Below are 20,751 nucleotides of genomic sequence, written 5' to 3'. Positions count from 1 at the left end.
AATTTGACAATTGGCTTCTCATCTGTCCCATGGCCAGGTGTGTGTTATTCCCTCATTATCCCAATTACAATTAGCAGATAAAAGGTCCAGAGTTAATTTCAAGTGTGCTATTTGCATCTGAAATCTGTTACTGTCAACTCTCAAGGTGAGATCCAAAGAGCTGTCACTATAAGTTAAGTAAGCCATCATTAGACTGAAAAAACAAAAACTCATCAGAGAGATAACAAAAACAATAGGCATGGCGAAAACAACTGTTTGGAACATTCTTAAAAAGAAGGAATGCACCAGTGAGCTCAGCAACACCAAAAAGACCCAGAAGATCATGGAAACAAATGTGGTGGACAACCAAGGATTTCTTTTTTCTACAACAGTTGGATAGATCAAGAACACTCTCCAGGAGGTGTATGTACTGTATGTCAGAGTCAACAATCAAGTGAAGTCTACACCAGAGTGAACACAGAGGGTTCACCACAAGATGTAAACCATTGGTGAACCTCAAAAACAGGAAAGCCAGATTAGAGTTCTAAAAAAGGATTTGCAACCAAATATTAAAAAGTTAAAGCAGGGGTCACCAACATGGTTGTGTACATGGTTGTGTACATGGCTTCTATACTTAATCTAATATAGAAGTAATCATTTAAAAATGTAAATATTTGCAGAGATATATAAAAATAAAGTGTTACACATTGATACATTAAATACAGGGTATTTCCTACCCTGTTAAATCATTGTTGATAACTTTTGTGAGAATCATTAACATGATCAGTGTCTTCACCAGGATGAATATCATTAATTATTACCAAAAACATAAAGTATAATTAAAAGTAAAATGAGCAAATGTGTTATTTGAGAAATGTTTATCAAACTGGTAGCCCTCCACATTAATCGGTACCCAAGAAGTAGCTCTTGGTTTCATAAAGGTTGGTGAACCCTGAGTTAAAGTTTAATTTATTATTTATTATACATATTCAAACTGTTGTAATTCCTACAGCGTTCACCTAATTTGGATGTAAATACCCTCAAATTAAAGCTCAACCTCAGCAGTTAAAGCACATCTTGTTTACTTAAACTAAAATCCATTGTGTTGATGTAAAGAGCCAAAAATGTTAGAATTGTGTTGATGTCCAAATATTTATGGACCTAACTGTATATTTAGCTGAAATAACTGCATACAGTTTGGTAAGACAACACAATGACTTTCATTAGAAATGGAGAAGAACACATACACACACAACAAAATTGATATGCACACACGACATGATGCCTGAGAAAGCTGATGTGTTTGAAATCTGAGTTTGGGAAAGAAAACAAAAACTATTCTCTAGAGTTTTTTTGTCACATACTGTGGCATTTCAGAGAAAATATCAGGTTAGACTGGCATACAGCTGGCATATAAAAGGGGCTCAGAGGAGGGAAAATAAAGCTGAGATAAACAAACCAGCAGTGAGAATCATCAGCCTAAAAAAGTGCTAAGCATGAATGTGCACACTCCTAATGATGTTGCTGGTGAATGCATCAAACCGCAATCTGATCAGACCTCAAAGTGAACAAAGGCACGTCAGGCAACAAAAGCCAGGAGTTTCAACAGCCCTGTCATCTTCATCACGAGCGGGAAAGTTTTCGCCAGTCACCGTTAATTAACCTCCAGTGAGTATGATTATTCTCTGCCATGATTTTCATTTGAAAATCTCTAAGGTGGGCATGACCTGGCATAAAGCAGGACCCCAGAATAGAAACCCTAGACCTCTGTGACTGACACCTATGAACTTTTCTGTCTTCTCCAGAGAGGCCTCAGCATGTTCTTCCATTTCAACCATCGTCATTTGAATATCTGGCAGACAATCCTCCTCTATTTAGTATTAAGCGATGTGGTGAAGAGTGGAAAATAGCGAGCAGGGTTTGCTTAATAGACTTTTCATGTCAGTGTGCTCTCTGTAGGACCTTTATGAGTCTGCATTTGTTCGAATGTTTAATTCAGCTGACTGGCGGCGCTTGAACATGTCAGTGAGATTTTAATATTTTGCCGCTGCAGTTTTTGTTTGGACTGTTGTAATTGACTAAGGGAGGTAAGGTCTTAAAGGGCCAATTCAACCAAAAGTGAAAATTCTTTCATTATTTATTCGTTACAGTATTTTTATCCATGTCATTCAAAATGTTCTTCTGGAAAACACGAAAAGGAACGAGTTAAGCCCTAAAATAGCTGCGAGGGTCAGATTAAAATTGTTATTTGCTGAATGCAATAATTCTGTGAGTATTAAATTCAGAATTTAAAAATAAATTCTTTTATTTTTTTCCCCCAATTTCTGTTAAACGGAGAAGGTTTTTTTTCTAGCCATTTCTAAACATCAAAGTTTTAATAACTCATTTCTAATAATTTATTTATTTTATATTTTCCATGGTGACAGCACATAATATTTTACTAGATGTTTTTCAGGACACGTCTATACAGCTTAAAGTGACATTTAAAGGCTTAACTAGGTTAATTAGGTTAACTAGCCAGGTTAGGGTAATTAGGAAAGTCATTGTATAACAGTGGTTTGTTCTGTAGACTATCGAAAAAATATATATAGCTTAAAGGGGCAAATAATGAAAATTTAAAATCGCTTTTATTTATTTATTTTTTACTTTACGTTTATACATTAAAACATTTGACAGAACTAAACATTCAGTGACAGCAGCAGTTATTGAAAAATATATAATAATTAAATTAATTAATAAATACAAAAAAGAATAACCATAGCAACAAGTACCACTACCAGTAAATAAAAACAAATTACAAAAAGACACATACATCATTTTCAAATTTCAAAGAACACAGCTGACATAGTAACAGGTGCCCATCTTTGTTTATAAACATGCAATTTCAATTGAAGTTGAGCAGTCATGTATTCCATTCTATATATATTGATTCACGTTTTTCTGTCCACTGTGCTATTGTTGGAGGATCTGGCTTCATCTAATTTAATGTTACAGTCTTTCTTGCACTTAGTAAAAGTAGAAGTATTATATATCTCAGGTTTTAATTTATGCACCCTGGAGTCTCGCTTTAAGCAAGAAAAACAGGGGAGTAAATGGTAGATCTAACAGATCTAAATGTTTAACTTAATTTGACACAATCAATGGTGTTCAAACGGCTTTTATTCTAGCCAAAATAAAACATGATTTTTTTTCAGAAGACAAAATATTTTCATGCTATGAAAATTTCCTTGCTCAGTTTGAAAAATATTTTAAAAAGAAAAAACTTCGAAGGGGGCTAATAATTCTGACTTCAACTGTACATATAGATTATTTACTGTATTTCCATTCTGTTTATTTCTATTTTAATCAATTGTTTTTCATATTCAAAGCACATATGAATAATGAACAGTGATTTTATCATAATATAACTTAATGAAATAGATTTTATTTTAGAATTTTTACATATTGTAAAAAATAATATTATTATTTTATATGACATTTATAGTATACAGTATTACATTTACATTGCATCCTGATAAGATATGCATTAGACTTTGATACAACAAATTGTAATTATTTTTAAACAATTGTAAATTGTGTCTCAGTGTATATAAAATATAAACAAAGAAAATTCTTAGCATTTTTGCAGTGATACAGTGGCTGTTACATTTTTATTTATATTTTTACAGCAAATTTGGTTTAATTTTATATTTTCTATTATATTATAGAATATATTTGCTATCAATTTTCCCCTTCTGTAAAATAGCAATAGATACTATTAAAATTAATTAAATTAATTTTAAATAAAATAAAATGGATTAATTTAAAAGAAAGAAAGAAAGAAAGAAAGAAAGAAAGAAAGAAAGAAAGAAAGAAAGAAAGAAAGAAAGAAAGAAAGAAAGAAGCCAGTTTGATTTAATTTTAATTGTTTTAATATTTAATTATATATTTTGTCAAATGAAAATGAAATAGATTTGGGGTTTTTTCCCAGTTTTGATACTAAATTGCTGATCTCTGTCAAAAATAAGCTATTTATTTCTGTGATTCCATAATGGGTCTGAATGCTTTGTTAAATAATAAGTAGAGTTAAAATTCTTTTGTCATGGTGTACAGATGAATATTTCTGTAAATAAGAACTATTGACACTTTTACTATACAACACTTTAGTTTTTAAAATTATTTTTGTAAGCTTGAGATTTAAACTATAACTGCATAAATAAAGATCAACCCTTAAACTTTTCTTTTTTTACTCAATGTGAAGGCAGGAATACATTTTCAAGCATTGTCAAGGGTCAAAAGACAGGATCTGAAATCCCTGCGACAGCAATGTTTTCACCAGACTCCATTTTATCCATGCTGATCTAACTATAAAAAGGCTACATAGAACTGAACTAAGTCTACTTTTGGCTGGTATTCTGGCCCAGTCATTGAGTTAGTTTACCCTCTGTCAGAGTAGACGCCACACAGAGACCCGTCACCTACCTTTATTGTCATTTCGGTCACAAAGATGGCAGTAAATATGTAGTTGGACAACGTCAAGAAGATGCGTTCCTGTGGAGAGAAGCAGACAAGCAGGGAAAGTGACGGGTGAGTCAGTGTTGGATCAGAGAACATTCATATGTGTGTGTGGCATAACACATTAAAGGTGCCTCCTGTGATGGCATCTATTGAGTTAAGACTGTGCCCACGCTTCGAGTACTCCATGGGCATTAACACCACATGAGATGCATTTCATCCAGTCTCCTCGGCTGGAAACTACTGGATAACACACGGATGAGTAACAGCTTCATGACAGTCCCCACTGAAGCTCAAAGAAGTCAATCAGATTTGAAGAATTATAATCAAATACATCACTGTGTGTTGACTATTTATTTATGAGCTTTTATTGTCATTTCAATATAATACTGCAATTGTTTGTCTTTAAAATTTAGTATTTTTTTTTTCTTTCCCAAGTGTTTTTAACTTGCTTTAAAATATTTTTTCTTTTATTTATTTGCTTGTTTATGTTCACAGGGATAACCGATGTTGCCTACATACAGTAGGGCATATAGCATAAAGCTAATTTGCAGCCCTGGTCCATGGTCCATGGTTAGGCATTGCATTAAAAAAATTTAAAATAATAACAAACAAGAATAAAACACAATATAGAAAACATGTACGATATATACAGATCCACAAACATAAAATGCAAGTCAATCTGCATAAAGAGAAATGTAAATGGCACCAACCTGAAAGAATAATACTTAATTCTCACATTGCTGTAAATATTTCAACCATTCTTTCAGCTTTACAGAAACAACTGGAAGTTCTGATTGTAACTTCAACTGAACAGGAATGGCATTCCATAGATGTGAACCTTTTACTGACAAGGATGACTGACCCACAGCGGGTCTGCATCTATGGATTCTACAATTCCCACTTACTGTCACACTAGTCTTAGCCCCATCACTACTGAATGTATGTATCAACTCACAGACTACTTTAGGGGTAAGACCATGTATAGTGTAAACACGGTTTTTAAATAGCTTAACAACTGACTGGGTTGCTTGACCCTAGATTATTGCACAATAAGACATCCTTTTAATTATGACTGAAAGCAAACATTTAGGGATGTATTTCTGAATATTTTCTGTCTTTTTGTTATCATTAAATATGTGTTTTGTTTTGTTTTTTGTTATGTTCATGTAGTTTTAGACCTTTTTTTATTTTATTTAGTATAATGCATTATGTATATTATAAATAATAAAAAAATGTCGCCAAGGCTGCTTGCAGAAATAAAATCTACAGTATTTTATAATCAAGTCAAGTCAATTTGAGCTTTATTGTCATCCTGCTACATGCGTGGATATACAGTGGAACAAAATGTCTCGCAGGACCATGGTACATAAATAAAAATAATCATAAATATGAACACAACACTGGATAAAAGAGCTATATTAAACATAATAGCTATTGTGTTATGTTATTAGCTTATTATAAGCTATTTATATATATTAGACATGGCAGAGTGGTAGTTTAACTATACTAACTACTAACTCTACATATACTATAAATATTTAACAAGACATACAACGCAATATTGTGAAAGACATTGTGCAAAAGAAGTATTTTATGGTCAAAGACGACAAATAGTGCAACATGAATTGTGGTACATTTACAAGTAAACACTGTCTTTCTTAATAAGTCCTTGTAAGGTGGAGTAGTATTTCTACAGGTGGTTTGTCAAGCCCACTCAAATGTGTAAAGCACTCTCAGAAATGCACAATGTTTTTTTATAGAAATATGGAGTGATTTTAAGACAGTGTCTGGTGCAAATATACAAACTGGTGCAAGTGTCTGGAAAGTAGGTCAAATAAAGTTAAATATGAGATGCTGCATTTTGTTGCTCATACATATTCAATACAGGCTCATTGCAGATACTTACCCCTGTCTACATTTCTAGAGAGCTTGGGTTTTGCAGCCAGAGGTACGTCTGTCTGCAAATTGTCTTTAATAAGAATACAAGCTCTTTCTTCCACGACTCCCTAACCCTTTTCACTTTCATCCGCAACACCCATCTATACCCCAAAAAACCTCAAACCCATTCCAACTTTACCGATGTTATCACTTTCCCCAGTGGCTCACCATGTCCTAGAAACCAGATAAAACAAAAGAAAAAAGTTTTAAAAAGAAATAAAAAAAAAAACCAACAGGTTAAAATTTTCTAGATTGCTTTTGAAAACACTATCAGTTGGGTTTAGGGAAGGGGTTGGTGGGCCGGGTCGACTGCAGTGTATATTGCGACCTCAGGTGAATTTATGCAAGAGGATGAAATTTAAGATCGAAAAGCATACACAGTGGCCTCTGGAGGATTTGCGAAAACAAAAACTGTAAGCAGACGTACCTCCAATTACATATTTCGCTGTCCCCAGAAAAGTACACCAGGATACACAACTGCTATGAGCCTAGGTTGTACATATTTGGTCTTGTTTCAAATAACATTTATGAAGGCAAAATCATGAAATATGGGTAAAATAATGTTCCAATCTCATTCAGCGTAACACGTTTACGTAAAAGTGTATAAATAAACAATAGCAAATGTAATGCTTGTATAAAAATATAGTAATAAAGTAAACATGTAGCTCCTTCTGATATCAATAAGCCTAGTTTGAAACATTGTTTTTTTCAAATTACAAAACAAACCTGAAGCCTAAAGCCAAAATTTGACCTAATTTTGATTGAGGTTTATTTGATCCCATTTACATTTAAAGCAAACTGAGACATGAAATTACGTTCATAAACATAAGGCTATTACAAATCCCTATCAGCATAAAAATGCCACAGCAAACATGATGCCCTCCTGGCTGTGCCTCACAGCCGTCCCACGCAGCAGGTGCTGTGCTCTCCACCTCTCTGCTCTGACCTGAGCCAGTACTGTTTGTTCCTCTTTCTACAACAACAGACTTCATCCTCATGATCTCACAATAAACTGAATTGAATATACAGATTCCTGACTCACCAGCACCAAACACCAACGCCACAGGTCAAACATATACAGAGAGAGACGTGCCCATTAGGAGCAAAGGAAATCCAAAAATGGTTCGGTATATATATATTTTTTAATGACATATCTCTTGTTTAATGATTGAAAATTGTGTAAGAACTGAATTAAATTAAATTAAATTAAAAATATTATATTAAATATTAAATAATACATTTTAAATTAACTTAAATTTCAATTAAATACTATAATAAATTTAATTAAATAATACATTAAAAATCTAAAATATTATATTGAATTAAATATTAAATAATGAATATTAAATTAAATAAAAATCTAAAATATTATATTAAATAAACAAATCTATATGTTAACCAGACTGCATTGGTATTGGTCTAAGATGATCTAACCATACTTCCTTAATGCGATGTACAAAGTGCAACAGTATTTTGTTTTAATACAAAATAATCAAAACTCAAACTGTCCACTGAACCAAATAATCAGCGATTTGAACCTCAACACCTCAGTCCTGCTACACTACTTTCTCTCTCCACTTTCCTCTGTAAACCATACTGAATGATAAAGAGGCAAATAACATACATTAAATGAACACAATTGCAGTTTACATTAGAGGTGACAGAAAAGATTAATATCCGCTGTGTAGTCTGTGCTACATGATCTGTCTATGTCAGGCATGCATGGATTGTGAAAGCATAATGGATAATAATGAAGGCTGCTTACACAAAGGTTATTAGTCTGGTCTCAGTTAGGGGTGACCCAGTTAACTGGAGGGCTGCTAAGATCCCACCATGGTTTCTTTGAGTGAGAAATCGATTGCTGAATTACTTCAGCTTGATGTCTAATAATATTTTATAATATAACCACCATTTTAAAATGAAAGTTGACTGTGTTGTTGTTGTTGGAATACACTTCTGCAGCGCCAAAAGGTGACTATAAATTTTACACAATGGATTAACCTAACACATCCAGCTTGCACCTTAACACAAAAAAGGCACAGTAGTATTATTATTAGTAGAAATGTAAGGTATATAAAGATTCATCATAAGGTGACTGAGTATTACCAAACATAATAATAAGCCTTTCCTTCATTCTGACATACTGATATTCTGTGGTATTGAACATGATTGGCTACTAGATGCCTTCTTTGGCGCTTGAAAATTTTTCAACTTCTTCAGTGGACAAAGGACCTATCGCAACTCAATGGAACCACAATTCAGTTTGGAAACACTTGACATTACTACAATCAAAGTCAACACTGCGAAGAGGCCTACTGAGCACTTCAGTTTGTAATGAGCCTTCAAATGGGAGCCATGAAGCTTCAAATTGCTATTTTAATGTGGATTAATCTTAGAATAGGACTGTTGCCTTCATCGTGGTCTTCATTAACATTATTCGTCATTAACTTGTACAATCCTAGAGTTGGGACAGATACATACTATATAAAAGATTACAAAATACACAAGTCATGTCACTTGTATACTTTTGAATGGGGAAAAGTGTAACTGTCAATATGGCCAAAGAGCTTAGAATGACCAAGAGGCGACACTCAATAGAACGTTCCGTTGCAACAGCAGTGCCCAGCAACGCCCTGGATTCCACCATTTTGGAGTGAAAGTAATCAGCCGTCCATTGGATCTCATTACTTTTGCAATGGCAAGCAGCTGCTTTGTTTTTTATTTATCTATTTAAAAAGCGTATTAAAGCTGAGATACAACCTGAAAGACGACAATACAACACTTATTATCACAATCATCAGCACTTTTAATAGTTTATTTTACAGACTTATAATATGCTGTTGTTCTATTGGAGTTTTCATTCCAAAATGGCCTACGCCATTTCCCAAATTACACTAGAGTGTCCCCTCTTGGTCATTCTAAGCTCTTTGATATGGCGAATGAAGCCCCACCTTCTAGTGCAGGACCCAATCAGCGATTGCTATATGGTGAATAAAGCCCACCTTCTACAGTAGCCAATCGATAAAGAATGACAATTCTCTGGGGGAGGGGCTCAGACCCGACGTGAGTTTCTGCAGATTTCGTGTGAAAAGAACATTTAGAAATTAAACTAAATAAACAGTTGCTGTTTAATTTTATTGTTTATTCGTAATATGTAATGTAATCATAAGCTTGGCAAGTATTTTTGGACAATTTGATGCTTCTCCATTCAAACAAAATGCCCAAGCATACTGCCCGAGAGGCGTTTCAAAGATGGCTGCTGAGTGAAATGACTTGCCTTAAAGGGACTTTATCAAAGAGCTTAGAATGACCAAGAGGCGACAGTCAATAGATCGCTCCATTGCAACAGAAGCACCCAGCAACAGGTCCGGATTCTGCACTTTTTATCCGTGCCCACCTGGAATTGTCAATTAATCCAATTAATCTAACCTGAAGGAAGAAAACTGGACAATTTTCCTTGTCTAGTAGTAGGGCTGCATGATTGGGCTTGTCCAATGCAGTAGGACTGCACGATTAATCAAAAAAAGATTGTGATCTTAATTCAGCGCCCTATGCAATCTTAATCCAGCAGCTTTACGATTCAGCTATTTAAAATTTCAGGTTCAGGAGAGCATCATAAAGGCGGTCGCACAGGTATTCATATTGTTTTATGTTGCTCAGCAAAGTGGAAACCTCAACAAAATAGTCAACATACTGTATTTCATTCATTCATTTTCTTTTCGGCTTAGTCCCTTTATTAATCCGGGGTCGCCACAGCGGAATGAACCACCAACTTATCCAGCACATTTTTATGCAGCGGATGCCCTTCCAGCCGCAACCCATATCTAGGAAACATCCACACATACTCATTCACACACACACACTCATACACTACGGACAATTTAGCCTATCCAATTCACCTGTACCACATGTCTTTGGACAGCGGGAGAAACCGGAGCACCCGGAGGAAACCCACGTGAACACATGGAGGACATGCAAACTCCACACAGAAACGCCAACTGACCTAGCCGAGACTCGAATCTGCGACCTTCTTGCTGTGAGGCGATAGCACTACCTACTGCCCCGCTGCGTCACCCCTCACTGATGTAATGTCACAGTAATTGATGTGGCAAATGCTACACGTAAATGACTCAAACCGAAGACCTTCTTGTTGATAGTCAATGGTGCTACCCATAGGAAAGACTCGCATAAGATGACGCATAATTACACCAGCCTTCCCTGTGTGTCCTTGTTATAATTTTTTGCTAATTTTATTCACTTTTGCTTTTCTTGTGCAATTGTTCTCTGTATATAAATATTTAAAAAAATCAGACTGGGTCTGCATGTTTAGCCAGCTGGCTTGTTGCATCATTGCCCTTCCAGGCACAAACTGACCATCACACTTAACTTTCAAATGCCATTTATGAGCAACTCAACCCTAGTCTTATGTGGCCAGACCTTCACATTGACTAAAAAAAGTCTAAACTTCCTTGCTTGTCATGGCCATCTGACTGTCATTTCAAGAAACCAAACTATTTATTTTTTATTTTTAGTGTCATGTTTAGGAAAATGTCAAATGTAAAGCTTACAATAACAGACTGGCAAGCAATTAAAAATGTCAAAACAATCAATCAGTCATCAAGAGTACACCAGGATGTTCAATCTAGCTCCTGTAGGGCCAAAATTCCAGCAGTTTGGCTTTAGCTAGCTCCAGCACTCTTGCCTCAATGTTTTAGTAAATCAAAAAAAAAAAATAATAATAATAAATAAATAAATAAACAAATAAATAAATAAAAAAAATTATATATATATATATATATATATATATATATATATATATATATATATATATATATATATATATATATATATATATATATATATATATATATATTTGTCTGTTCAGATGTGTTGGAAGGTTGCAGTTAAATGCAGCACAGTGACCCTTCAGGAACACATTTTGGACATTCCAAACGTATGCTGTAAACTTAATATACTTTTAAAAATCCTATATTTAGTTGACCATGAGTGCTTACTGCCATGATTATTAACATGATAGCATACATTTATACTAACCTTATAAGTTATACTTAACCTTCAAAGAGATCTACATGCAAGTTTTCCATATGGCAGGACGTGACATCATTGGATTTACCAACAGGCCTTGGTGTTTGTCCAATACTGAAACTGGAACTTTTCAGTAACTGGGAACTCTTTAAAGTGAACCATACTGCTGTCACATGCAATGCTGTTTCAGTGAAAAGTTATTTAGGAACTCCACACCCTTGCAAATAACATTGGGGTATTATTAATTTTTTTTTTTTTTGCAGATTTGCATCTAAGATTCTGGATGCAAAGTGATGTGAAGCTGTTTTGTACTAATAAATGGTGTGGAAGTAAAATAAGCATTGGATATCTCCACAGCAGAATGTGAAAAAGCTCCCTCTGGATTATTTGTCCTTCTCCTGCTGTGTCTGAGCAGTAAGATCCAGAGGCCATCATTCCCATGACCTCCTGCTAATGCATGCTTCAGTGGGTCATGGCACCATGTTCTAAAACTCCTGTTCTCTCAGAGAAAGCCTCCTACTGACATCATTGCTGCGGTTTGTATTGTTTCTCAAAACAGACTGACGTCTTTGCCATTCCATTCTGCTCTGAGGCTTGTTTTTCATTCATTGTCGAATGAACCGTGTGTGTATGTGAGGGTCAGAATTCATGAATGAGGAAGAGCTTGTCTGGGAAGTGCAGTGTTTGGTTTCTGATGGAGAAGGGTCAGACAACCCCTGTCCTTCATTTTCATTCTTTTAAAGGTTACTGGATGTCTGAGGCAACACACACACACATACACACACGCACACACATAAACACATATATGAATAACATTCAGAGAAAATCAAAAAAAATTAAAAATTAAAAATTTTTGTTTAATTTTGATTTGAGCTCAAAGTTGAAATAAAAATAAAAATAATCACCTGACAAAAGTATTGTTGCCTATCCCAGTTTGAGGAACATCAAAGAATAACTTGACTCCTAGTTGATTATTTGGTATCAGAAGGGGCTTATATGAAAGCCAAAGACCTCTAGATTACGCTTATTTTACCTAAATAAATTATGATCATGCCTTGATTTTTAACTATTTAATTAGGACAGTAAGGTCTAACTTTGCTTAGACTGTAGTTTTGTAACTTCACAGATATAATGTACAGTATAGAATATAAACTCATGGAGCAGTGGAAAAAATTATTAATATTTTGTATGACTCCCATGAGCTTGCATCCATACTGTAGATCTCTACAATGAATCAAATAACGTATTAAGGACACTTTGGATCCATCTTCAATTCCTCCTCCTACAACTTACCCCAGACATGCTCAATAATGTTAATATCTGTTGACTGGGCTAGCCAATCCTGGAGCACGCTGACCTTCTTTGCTTTTTAGAAACTTTGATGTGGAGGCTGAAGTATCAGAAACAGTGCTATCCTGCTGGAATTTCCTGTGGTGCCTGTGGTTTGTAATGTAATGGGCTGCACAAATGTCTTGATACTTCAGGCTGTTTATGTTGCCATGCACTCTGCAGATCTCTTGCACACCCCCATACTGAATGTACCCCCAAACCATGATTTTTTCCTTCACCAAACTTGATCAATTTCTATGGAAATCTTGGGCCTATGCAGGTTTCAATAGGTTTTCTCCAGTATTTGTGATGATTAGGATGCAGTTCAGCAGATGATTAATCTGGAAATGAACCACAGCGGAATGAACCGCCAACTTATCCAGCAAGTTTTTACGCAGCGCATGTCCTTCCAGCCGCAACCCACCTCTGGGAAACATCCACACACACACATTCACACACACTCATACACTACGGACAATTTAGCCTACCCAATTTACCTGTACCGCATGTCTTTGGACTGTGGGGTAAACCGGAGCATCCGGAGGAAACCCACACAAAGGCAGGGAGAACATGCAAACTCCACACAGAAATGCCAACTGAGCCGATGTTCGAACCAGCGACCCAGTGACCTTCTTGCTGTGAGGCGACAGCACTACCTACTGCGCCACTGCCTCGCCCTAAATAAAGTTTTGTACATTTTAATTAGTAAAATTGATCAAGATGATTAATGAGCAAATTAGTTTGAATCGAATGCAATCAGCACAAAGTAATTCAGAGGATCAACATTCACATTTAAATGCATCTTCAGTGAAACTGTGACAGAGTTAGAATGAGTAATCAAATGCTGCTAAAACTCTCCTTGGTATTTTTCATCCTCCGTTTCCCATTACTTTGAGTACTAAAAGACATGCTCAGGTCCTTGTCTTCAGAGGGGGACTCAGGTGGGGAGTCTGATGGCATTTGTTCATACGCAAATGAAAAAAATGCCTCCATATGAAATATTGATGACACGCATCTGAGCACAGTGAGGTACCTGTTACTATAGATCAAGTCTGTCGTGGAGACGAGATGGTTTGCATAAGCTCATCGTTGATGTTCAATTACAGCCAAAGTTACACAATTCTGCTGTGACAATGAGGCACAACTGACTTTACCTGGTCCAGAGATTCTGCAATTACTCCTAAATGTCATTTCTCACTGTGGATTCATATTGAAATGTGCACATTCCTTAGCAAACATGTTACAGGTCATTACCAAAAGCCATTTAGAATTTTTACTTAAATTCACAACTTGCAAAACTGAGCTAAATCCTCTATGGTTAAGAGCTTAGCATTTTTAGTTGTTATTAATTTTCATTCAGTTGCAAATTTATAATTTTAATTTAGGTCTTGTTTGTTTTCTTTGATTGTATTTACTATTTAATCACAGATTGTGGAAAGAATTTATAATTTCACTGTTTTGTTTTTATGATAACATTCATTAACTATAATAATCCTGCTGTGCATCTCTTCCCAACTGCATCATTCGAGTTTTTAAATCGAGAAAATATGTTGCCATCTGGCCCAGTCTAAAACATTCACATGCCTGCATAATAAAGGAAAAGAGGTAGTTTTCCCCGTTTTCTGTAAAATGCTGACATGATGTCTTTAGGGGGAGATAAACAAATATTGTGCAGGCACAGAGGCACACATGGTAAAAACTGGATTAGCTGATTTAAACAACTGGAAAACAACACAACAGAAAAGGATCATTCCATGCCACATAATGTGTCTCAAAAACCATTACATGTGAGAAGGCTTTAAGGTCTCCCATTTCCATTACAGACAGAATTCTTCATCAGTTCAAGGTGGAAAATATTGTGTTTATTCATCTTTTTGTTAACTAAATTATATTTAAAAATTCTGATATTTAATTATTTTAAAAAGAACTGATATTTTATTGAACCCTTTTTAAGTTAGCAAATCATGATAATTGGAATAAAATCTATACAGAAATTTATACAGAAACATGTTTCAGCTCTAATCAGAAATTGAGAGAAATTTACAGAATAAAAAATAAATCCCTGCTATATATGAAGAGTCAAGATGCAACATTTAAAAAAAATTGGCCATCTGAAATTTTCATCTAAAATTAGCATTTTTCTCAGACTGTTGTGTTCAGATTAAGTAATTTCACTCTTAGTGCAAAGAATAGGGTAATTTCATTGCAGACATTTAGATTTGTCAGCTGCACATCCAAAATACAAATCTCCCATTCCACCACATCCCAAATGTGCTCTATTGGATTGAGTCTAGTGACTGTGGAGGACATTTGAGTACAGTAAACACATTGTCATGTTCAAGAAACCAGTCTGAGATAATTCACGCTTTATGACATGGTCATAAAGAAGATGGGTACACTGTGGTCATAAAGGGACGGACATAAATATAAATATAAATATGTGTATGAGCAATATCACACAAGAAGCAGTACGATTTGGCTGTATATCAGCACTGGTGGGAGGCGTGCGTTGGCACGAGGCCTCAGCAAGGTTCAATGCTTACAACTAAAAAATAAAACAACGACAGAAATAGTCCTCTTAAAGAGGACATTTATACACAATGCATATCAAACATTAAGCGACCGTTACAATATTACAGAAAAAGATATTAGAAAAAAACAGAGCAATCACTACCAGACTGCTGTGTTTGCAATAAAGAGGAACGAGGCTGAATCCATCTTCTTATTCGCAGCTTCTTATTGACTCTATCCGGTCCACCTTAAAAACAACGAGGCTTCCATTTTTCAGCTTTTTATTAGTGCTCAAGAAAACACACTAAGCAAGGGCTTATTATGTGGTCCTAGCGCCATCTTGTGGATAGACAACGTCAACTGTCTTTGGCCGCTGACGAGCTGTCTCAGAAATTGAAAACATTTTAAAATAGGCACTATTCTTACAAATAAACTGCATAGTTGCAATCTAAACAACTACATTCTCGACTAAAAAAGCCTCAAAAGTACATTTTCTTGTCTAACAACAGTTTATTTAACAAACTGTAGCGTCTCTGCTTGTTGCTGGCTTTATGTGGGCAGAGTAATACACAGTGAAGGGTGAAGAGGCCTTTGTGCTTTGTTACTGGCAATCTGATATTTATGTGTGTGTGGAGGGGTGGGGGGGAACACCTGGGAACACACCTTGCTTACACACCTTGCACACCTTGTTTACACCTGCACCTGCAGGATCACTGAGGCCCACTAGTGGACCGCGGCACACCGGTTGAGAATCCCTTGTCATGATGATTGCTGGGTCCGAAACCGCATACTTCCATACAATAAAGTATGCTAAAATCAGTATGCAAGCCGAGTAGTATGTCCAAATTCATAGAAGTACCCAGATGACTTACTGCTTCTGGCAAGATTCTGAAGTGCGCATCCCATGCACGCTGTGCTATCCCATGATGCCCCACGAGAGAATTTATGAATGGGAGTAAAGCGACGCAACTGACGCAGGTAGGTCACATGATCATGACAAAATGGTGGATGTAGTACATGCGAATTTCATTCATACTTATTACATTCATTGTATAGAATGTAATTTTCTATCGACAGAGTAGTACGTTTAAATTCAAATGCAGTACCTACTGTGTAGTAGGCGGTTTCGGACACAGCCCATGTCTACGTGCCTAAATGCATTGAGCAGCTGCCATGTGATTGGCTGATTCTAAATTTGCATTAACGAGCTGTTGGACAGGTGTATCTAGTGGTCGGTGAGTGTATAAACTCAACTTAACCTTTTTCTGCATTCTAACAGACTCCACTTCACCTAATGTATATTTACAATCGATAAACTAGCTCAAAGCTAAATAAATAAATAATGACATTTTAGAACAAGTGGTGAGTGGGTAGCACACTCGCCTCACAGCAAAAAGTCGCTGATTTGAACCCCAGTTGGGTCAGTTCTTGTTTTTGTGTGGAGTTTGCATGTTCTCCCAGTGTTTGCGTGGGTTTTCTCCGGGTGCTATGGTTTCACAAGTCCAACGACATGCGGTACAGGTGAATTGGGTAAGCTAAAAATGTCCATAGTGTATGTGTGTGAATGAGAGTGTATGGTTGTTTCCCAGTGATGGGTTGCAGCTGGAAGGGCATCTGCTGCGCAAAACATACAGTATACCGGAGAAGTTGGGGGTTCATTCCAATGTTGCGACCCCAGATTAATAAAAAGACTAAGCCAAAAAGAAACTTGAATGAATGAATGAGAAAGAGTGCTAGTGGGTGACTCTGCACATAACTTAGATGCTCATTTTATATTAAGATACAGTATTTAATTATATTAAGATTATTTATATATTTTGTTTAGAAGGTCCACAGTAGCTCTTGACTTGGGTTAACAAACTTTACCATGAGTTAACAAGAGGCTTGAAATTGTCCTATTTTGGTAGACAAAAGATTCAAAAGTCTCATTGTGCAACAATTTATAACAATATGTGTCCTGAAAATGTCAGAAATCTGACAGCTGCTAAAAAAAATGAACATTGGCTTTCAAATTACTTTTCAAAATCAAAAAGTCCCTAAATTAGCAGTTTGCCAATAAATACTTGACTCATAAAGTTTAAAACTCATAAAACGTCCTCATAAATATCTCAACTAAAACACAAATTTCTTGCTTGCTTTTCTTGCTCTTCTCTGTCTTACAGTAGCTGTCCTGAGGGAGCAGGCAACTGCTGGAAGTAGTAAACATACAAAAGTGATAATGAGATGTAGCAAAGCATTTAAGCCGAGCTGATTGTCTCCTTTGGGTCTGTAAGAAAGCATGAACACAAATTGAATCTGTTCTCGTTTAATGTCCTAAAAAAACTACAAAACTAACTCCCAAATCACCTAATAATCTACTTTTTTATTCTCAGTCCTTAAATGAAAAAATAGTCAGACAAGGTGAAAACGTGACAAGGTGAAAACAGACAAGGAACAAACAACTATTTACTGACAGTTCAAATTATTCTATACAGAGTGTAAGTTATCAAAAAGTCAAATTTAAAGTAGGCAGTAATTTTACTTAGTGTTATATGTGATATATTGTCAGTGATTTTCCAGTAAAGAATGAGTGCTAGTGAGTGACTCTAAACCAAAATATGGTATCAGATGATTAATTCATTATTGTTAGACGGTCCAAAGCAGCTCTTGACTTGGGTTAACAGACTTTACAGTAAATTAATAAAGAGATTGAAAATGTCCTCTTTTGGTAGACGAGAGAGTGAAAAGTCAGGGAAACATTTTATAGAGACTGAAGGCATGCCAAACTGGACATTCCGGTCACACTTTACAATAAGTATCAATAAGTTAAGGAGCCCCTATTTTGCATTATAAAAGATCATATTTTGGTTTCGGAGGTCTCCAACAACAGGTTGATATGCATGCAAGTAAAAAAAAAAAAAAAAACACTTTCATTGTCTTATAACATGCATTCATTTTAACCTAATAATCCCAACGACTCCCATCTGATTTGTTCATCAATTCATTTGTTCTCAAAGCTACAGTGCAAAACAACATTACAAACTGTGAAACACTTTTATAAAGCTCGAGACAAATTCACATTAAAAAAAAAAACATTTTTACCTATCACCAGACACAATTAAAAACTATTTTACCAAGGACGAAACAAATTTACAATTACAGATTCCTTACGGACAGGGAATGTACCACACACCGGAAGTGACCCGGAATGTACCAATGTAAAAATGTTTTTCCAATGTAATAGTGTCTGATGATGCAACTTTGTAATGTTTTGCACTTCCCGACCAGCGTACAAAGCCCTCCTTAGCACGAGACTAATCTGCACTGATTGGTCCGATGACCCAGCCTGTTGTGATTGGTCGACTGGGTTCAGCACAAGCCAGAGAGAAACGCCCAACACGCTTATAAAGTACTCAGAGTGCAGAGAATATGTGTGAGCCCAATGCAGGAATGCAATAAAGCAATGCAGCTAAACACCAGCATATTACTCAACTCTTAAACCTAACCCCAAGTAATAACAACGACACACATTCAGTATTAATTCATACAGCAGCAAAAGTTGAACTATTTAAAAATTGACCGTGCCGTGATTGTGAGGAACAGCTGGTGGTGGCCATAGTAAAAGCAAATGGCATTGCGTTTTTAATGTGAGCGTTCATGCTTTTATTGGGAACTGGTCCTACATATTTGGTGATGTACCATATCAACGTCGATGCATTCAGGCAAAAGATCCAAACTCTACACAATTCATTTATTCGACTCTGAGTCGACTATTTCATTAAAGAATCAATTGTTTTAAGCATGGTGCACTGTCAGATTTGGACCTCAGCTAGATGTTTTCATTCACTTAGTGCTTTGGTTACACTCTGCATGGAAGGTCATTTTTTAAAAACCAATAATAGGGGCTCTTTAATGTAAGTTTATAAATTTACTAACATGATCTAAGAATGAACAATGCTTGTACAACATTAATTAATAATAGTTCTAACTAATCCATTCTAATTAATCATAGTTCAAACTAATGCATTACTAAAATCCAAATGCATGCTTGTTAATATTAGTTACCTCACTGTGAGTCAATATGAACTGCAGTAACAATAAACAACCTTATTTTTTATTAGCTAAAGTTAACAACGATGAATAAATAAATTAACAAAAGTATTGCTCGTTGTTTTTTCATGTTAGAAAATACATTAATAAAATACACTAATGGAACCTTGTAGTAAAGTGTTGCTGACATTCCTTATGACAAAGCACAGGACAAGTAAGACAAAACTGTTTAACTAACTAACCAATTAACAAATGAAATATTTTTCAAGCTCTAATATAGTATTTTTCTGCACTTTATTAATTCACCATAAAGTCTAATAACCTAAGACAAGAGCTACTTTTGACCTTCTAACTAAAATGAATTAATCATGATTATAATTAACTAAATAACAACTATGATTATATAATTATAATACCAAATATGTCCCAACACTCATTTCCATTCTCATTTATTCTGTACAACAAACAAACAATCAACTACAAACATTATAACGCGAATAATGCAGCATAACATTATAAATCCTTTTTTCATTTCTAATTTAATTTAATTGAAGTTTTAGGAATTTAGTTTTGCGTTTTTTTTATTTGTCATTATATTTTTGACTTTGGTTTTACTTAGATTAGTATGTCAAGTCAAACTTGGCAACTACAGTAGCTGGCATTATATGTTGTCTTATATTGTTAGTGACATTTATTTCATTTTAAGCAAAAAAAAAAAAAGTTTTAGTTGGATGGTTTTGGCTTAACAATAACCCTCAAACTGTCAACTATGCTACAATTATATTACAATTGTGATATATTTGCCAAAATATTTATTTTCTCACAATAGACAGCTACTTCACTCTGCCAACAGACATTTATTTCATATTTATTAAATTTTTGGCCTAACAGACATTTGTTTTTACTCTCAAAAGTAGCAACCATATTTAAAGGTGAAAAAAGATATTAAAGGAAAAGGGTTTTATATAAGTAAATTTAAAAAATTGTATGCATTTTAAGAATAACACATGACCATCCAGGTTTGTAAAGACCTCCCAGTGGTCTTTTAGCCCATTTCCACTGAATTATTCAGTATGATATGGTACGGGTCAGGCTTGCATTTCCACTGCCAAAAGGGTAGGAATGATCCTTTTTTGGTGGGCGTGGTTTATGAGAGAGAGTTTCAGTCGATGTCATTCTCATATGAAAAGCACTTCTCACAATACCGATGCTTTATACTCATAAATAAATGTGTATAAATGTTCATGAAATAGCCTACTGTAATGTCTGCAATTATATAAATGCAACATATAGGAACACATACAGACTCTTATAAGATATGTTACCCATTACAGAAAAACTACACACAACATGCATTTAGTCCTTATTCTGTTAAAAAAAATGACACGCAATATATAGTCTACATTCAGTGCAAACCTTTCA

The 20,751-nt window shown here is 35.2% G+C and overlaps 1 protein-coding gene across 1 annotated transcript in view; it reads right to left on the bottom strand.

Moving 5' to 3' along the window:
* cacna1g (calcium channel, voltage-dependent, T type, alpha 1G subunit) overlaps nucleotides 1–20,751 on the bottom strand; it is a 403,764-nt gene that overhangs the window by 97,422 nt on the left and 285,591 nt on the right. Inside the window, exon 22 of the mRNA XM_073918537.1 lies at nucleotides 4,441–4,509. Coding sequence (XP_073774638.1) covers nucleotides 4,441–4,509 — 69 coding nt within the window. The remainder of the gene's footprint in view (nucleotides 1–4,440; nucleotides 4,510–20,751) is intronic.

This window comes from Danio rerio, chromosome 12 (genome assembly GCF_049306965.1).
Source record: "Danio rerio strain Tuebingen ecotype United States chromosome 12, GRCz12tu, whole genome shotgun sequence".
In the NCBI taxonomy this organism is placed as follows: domain Eukaryota; kingdom Metazoa; phylum Chordata; class Actinopteri; order Cypriniformes; family Danionidae; genus Danio; species Danio rerio.
This window is presented reverse-complemented; position numbering and strand designations above follow the sequence as displayed.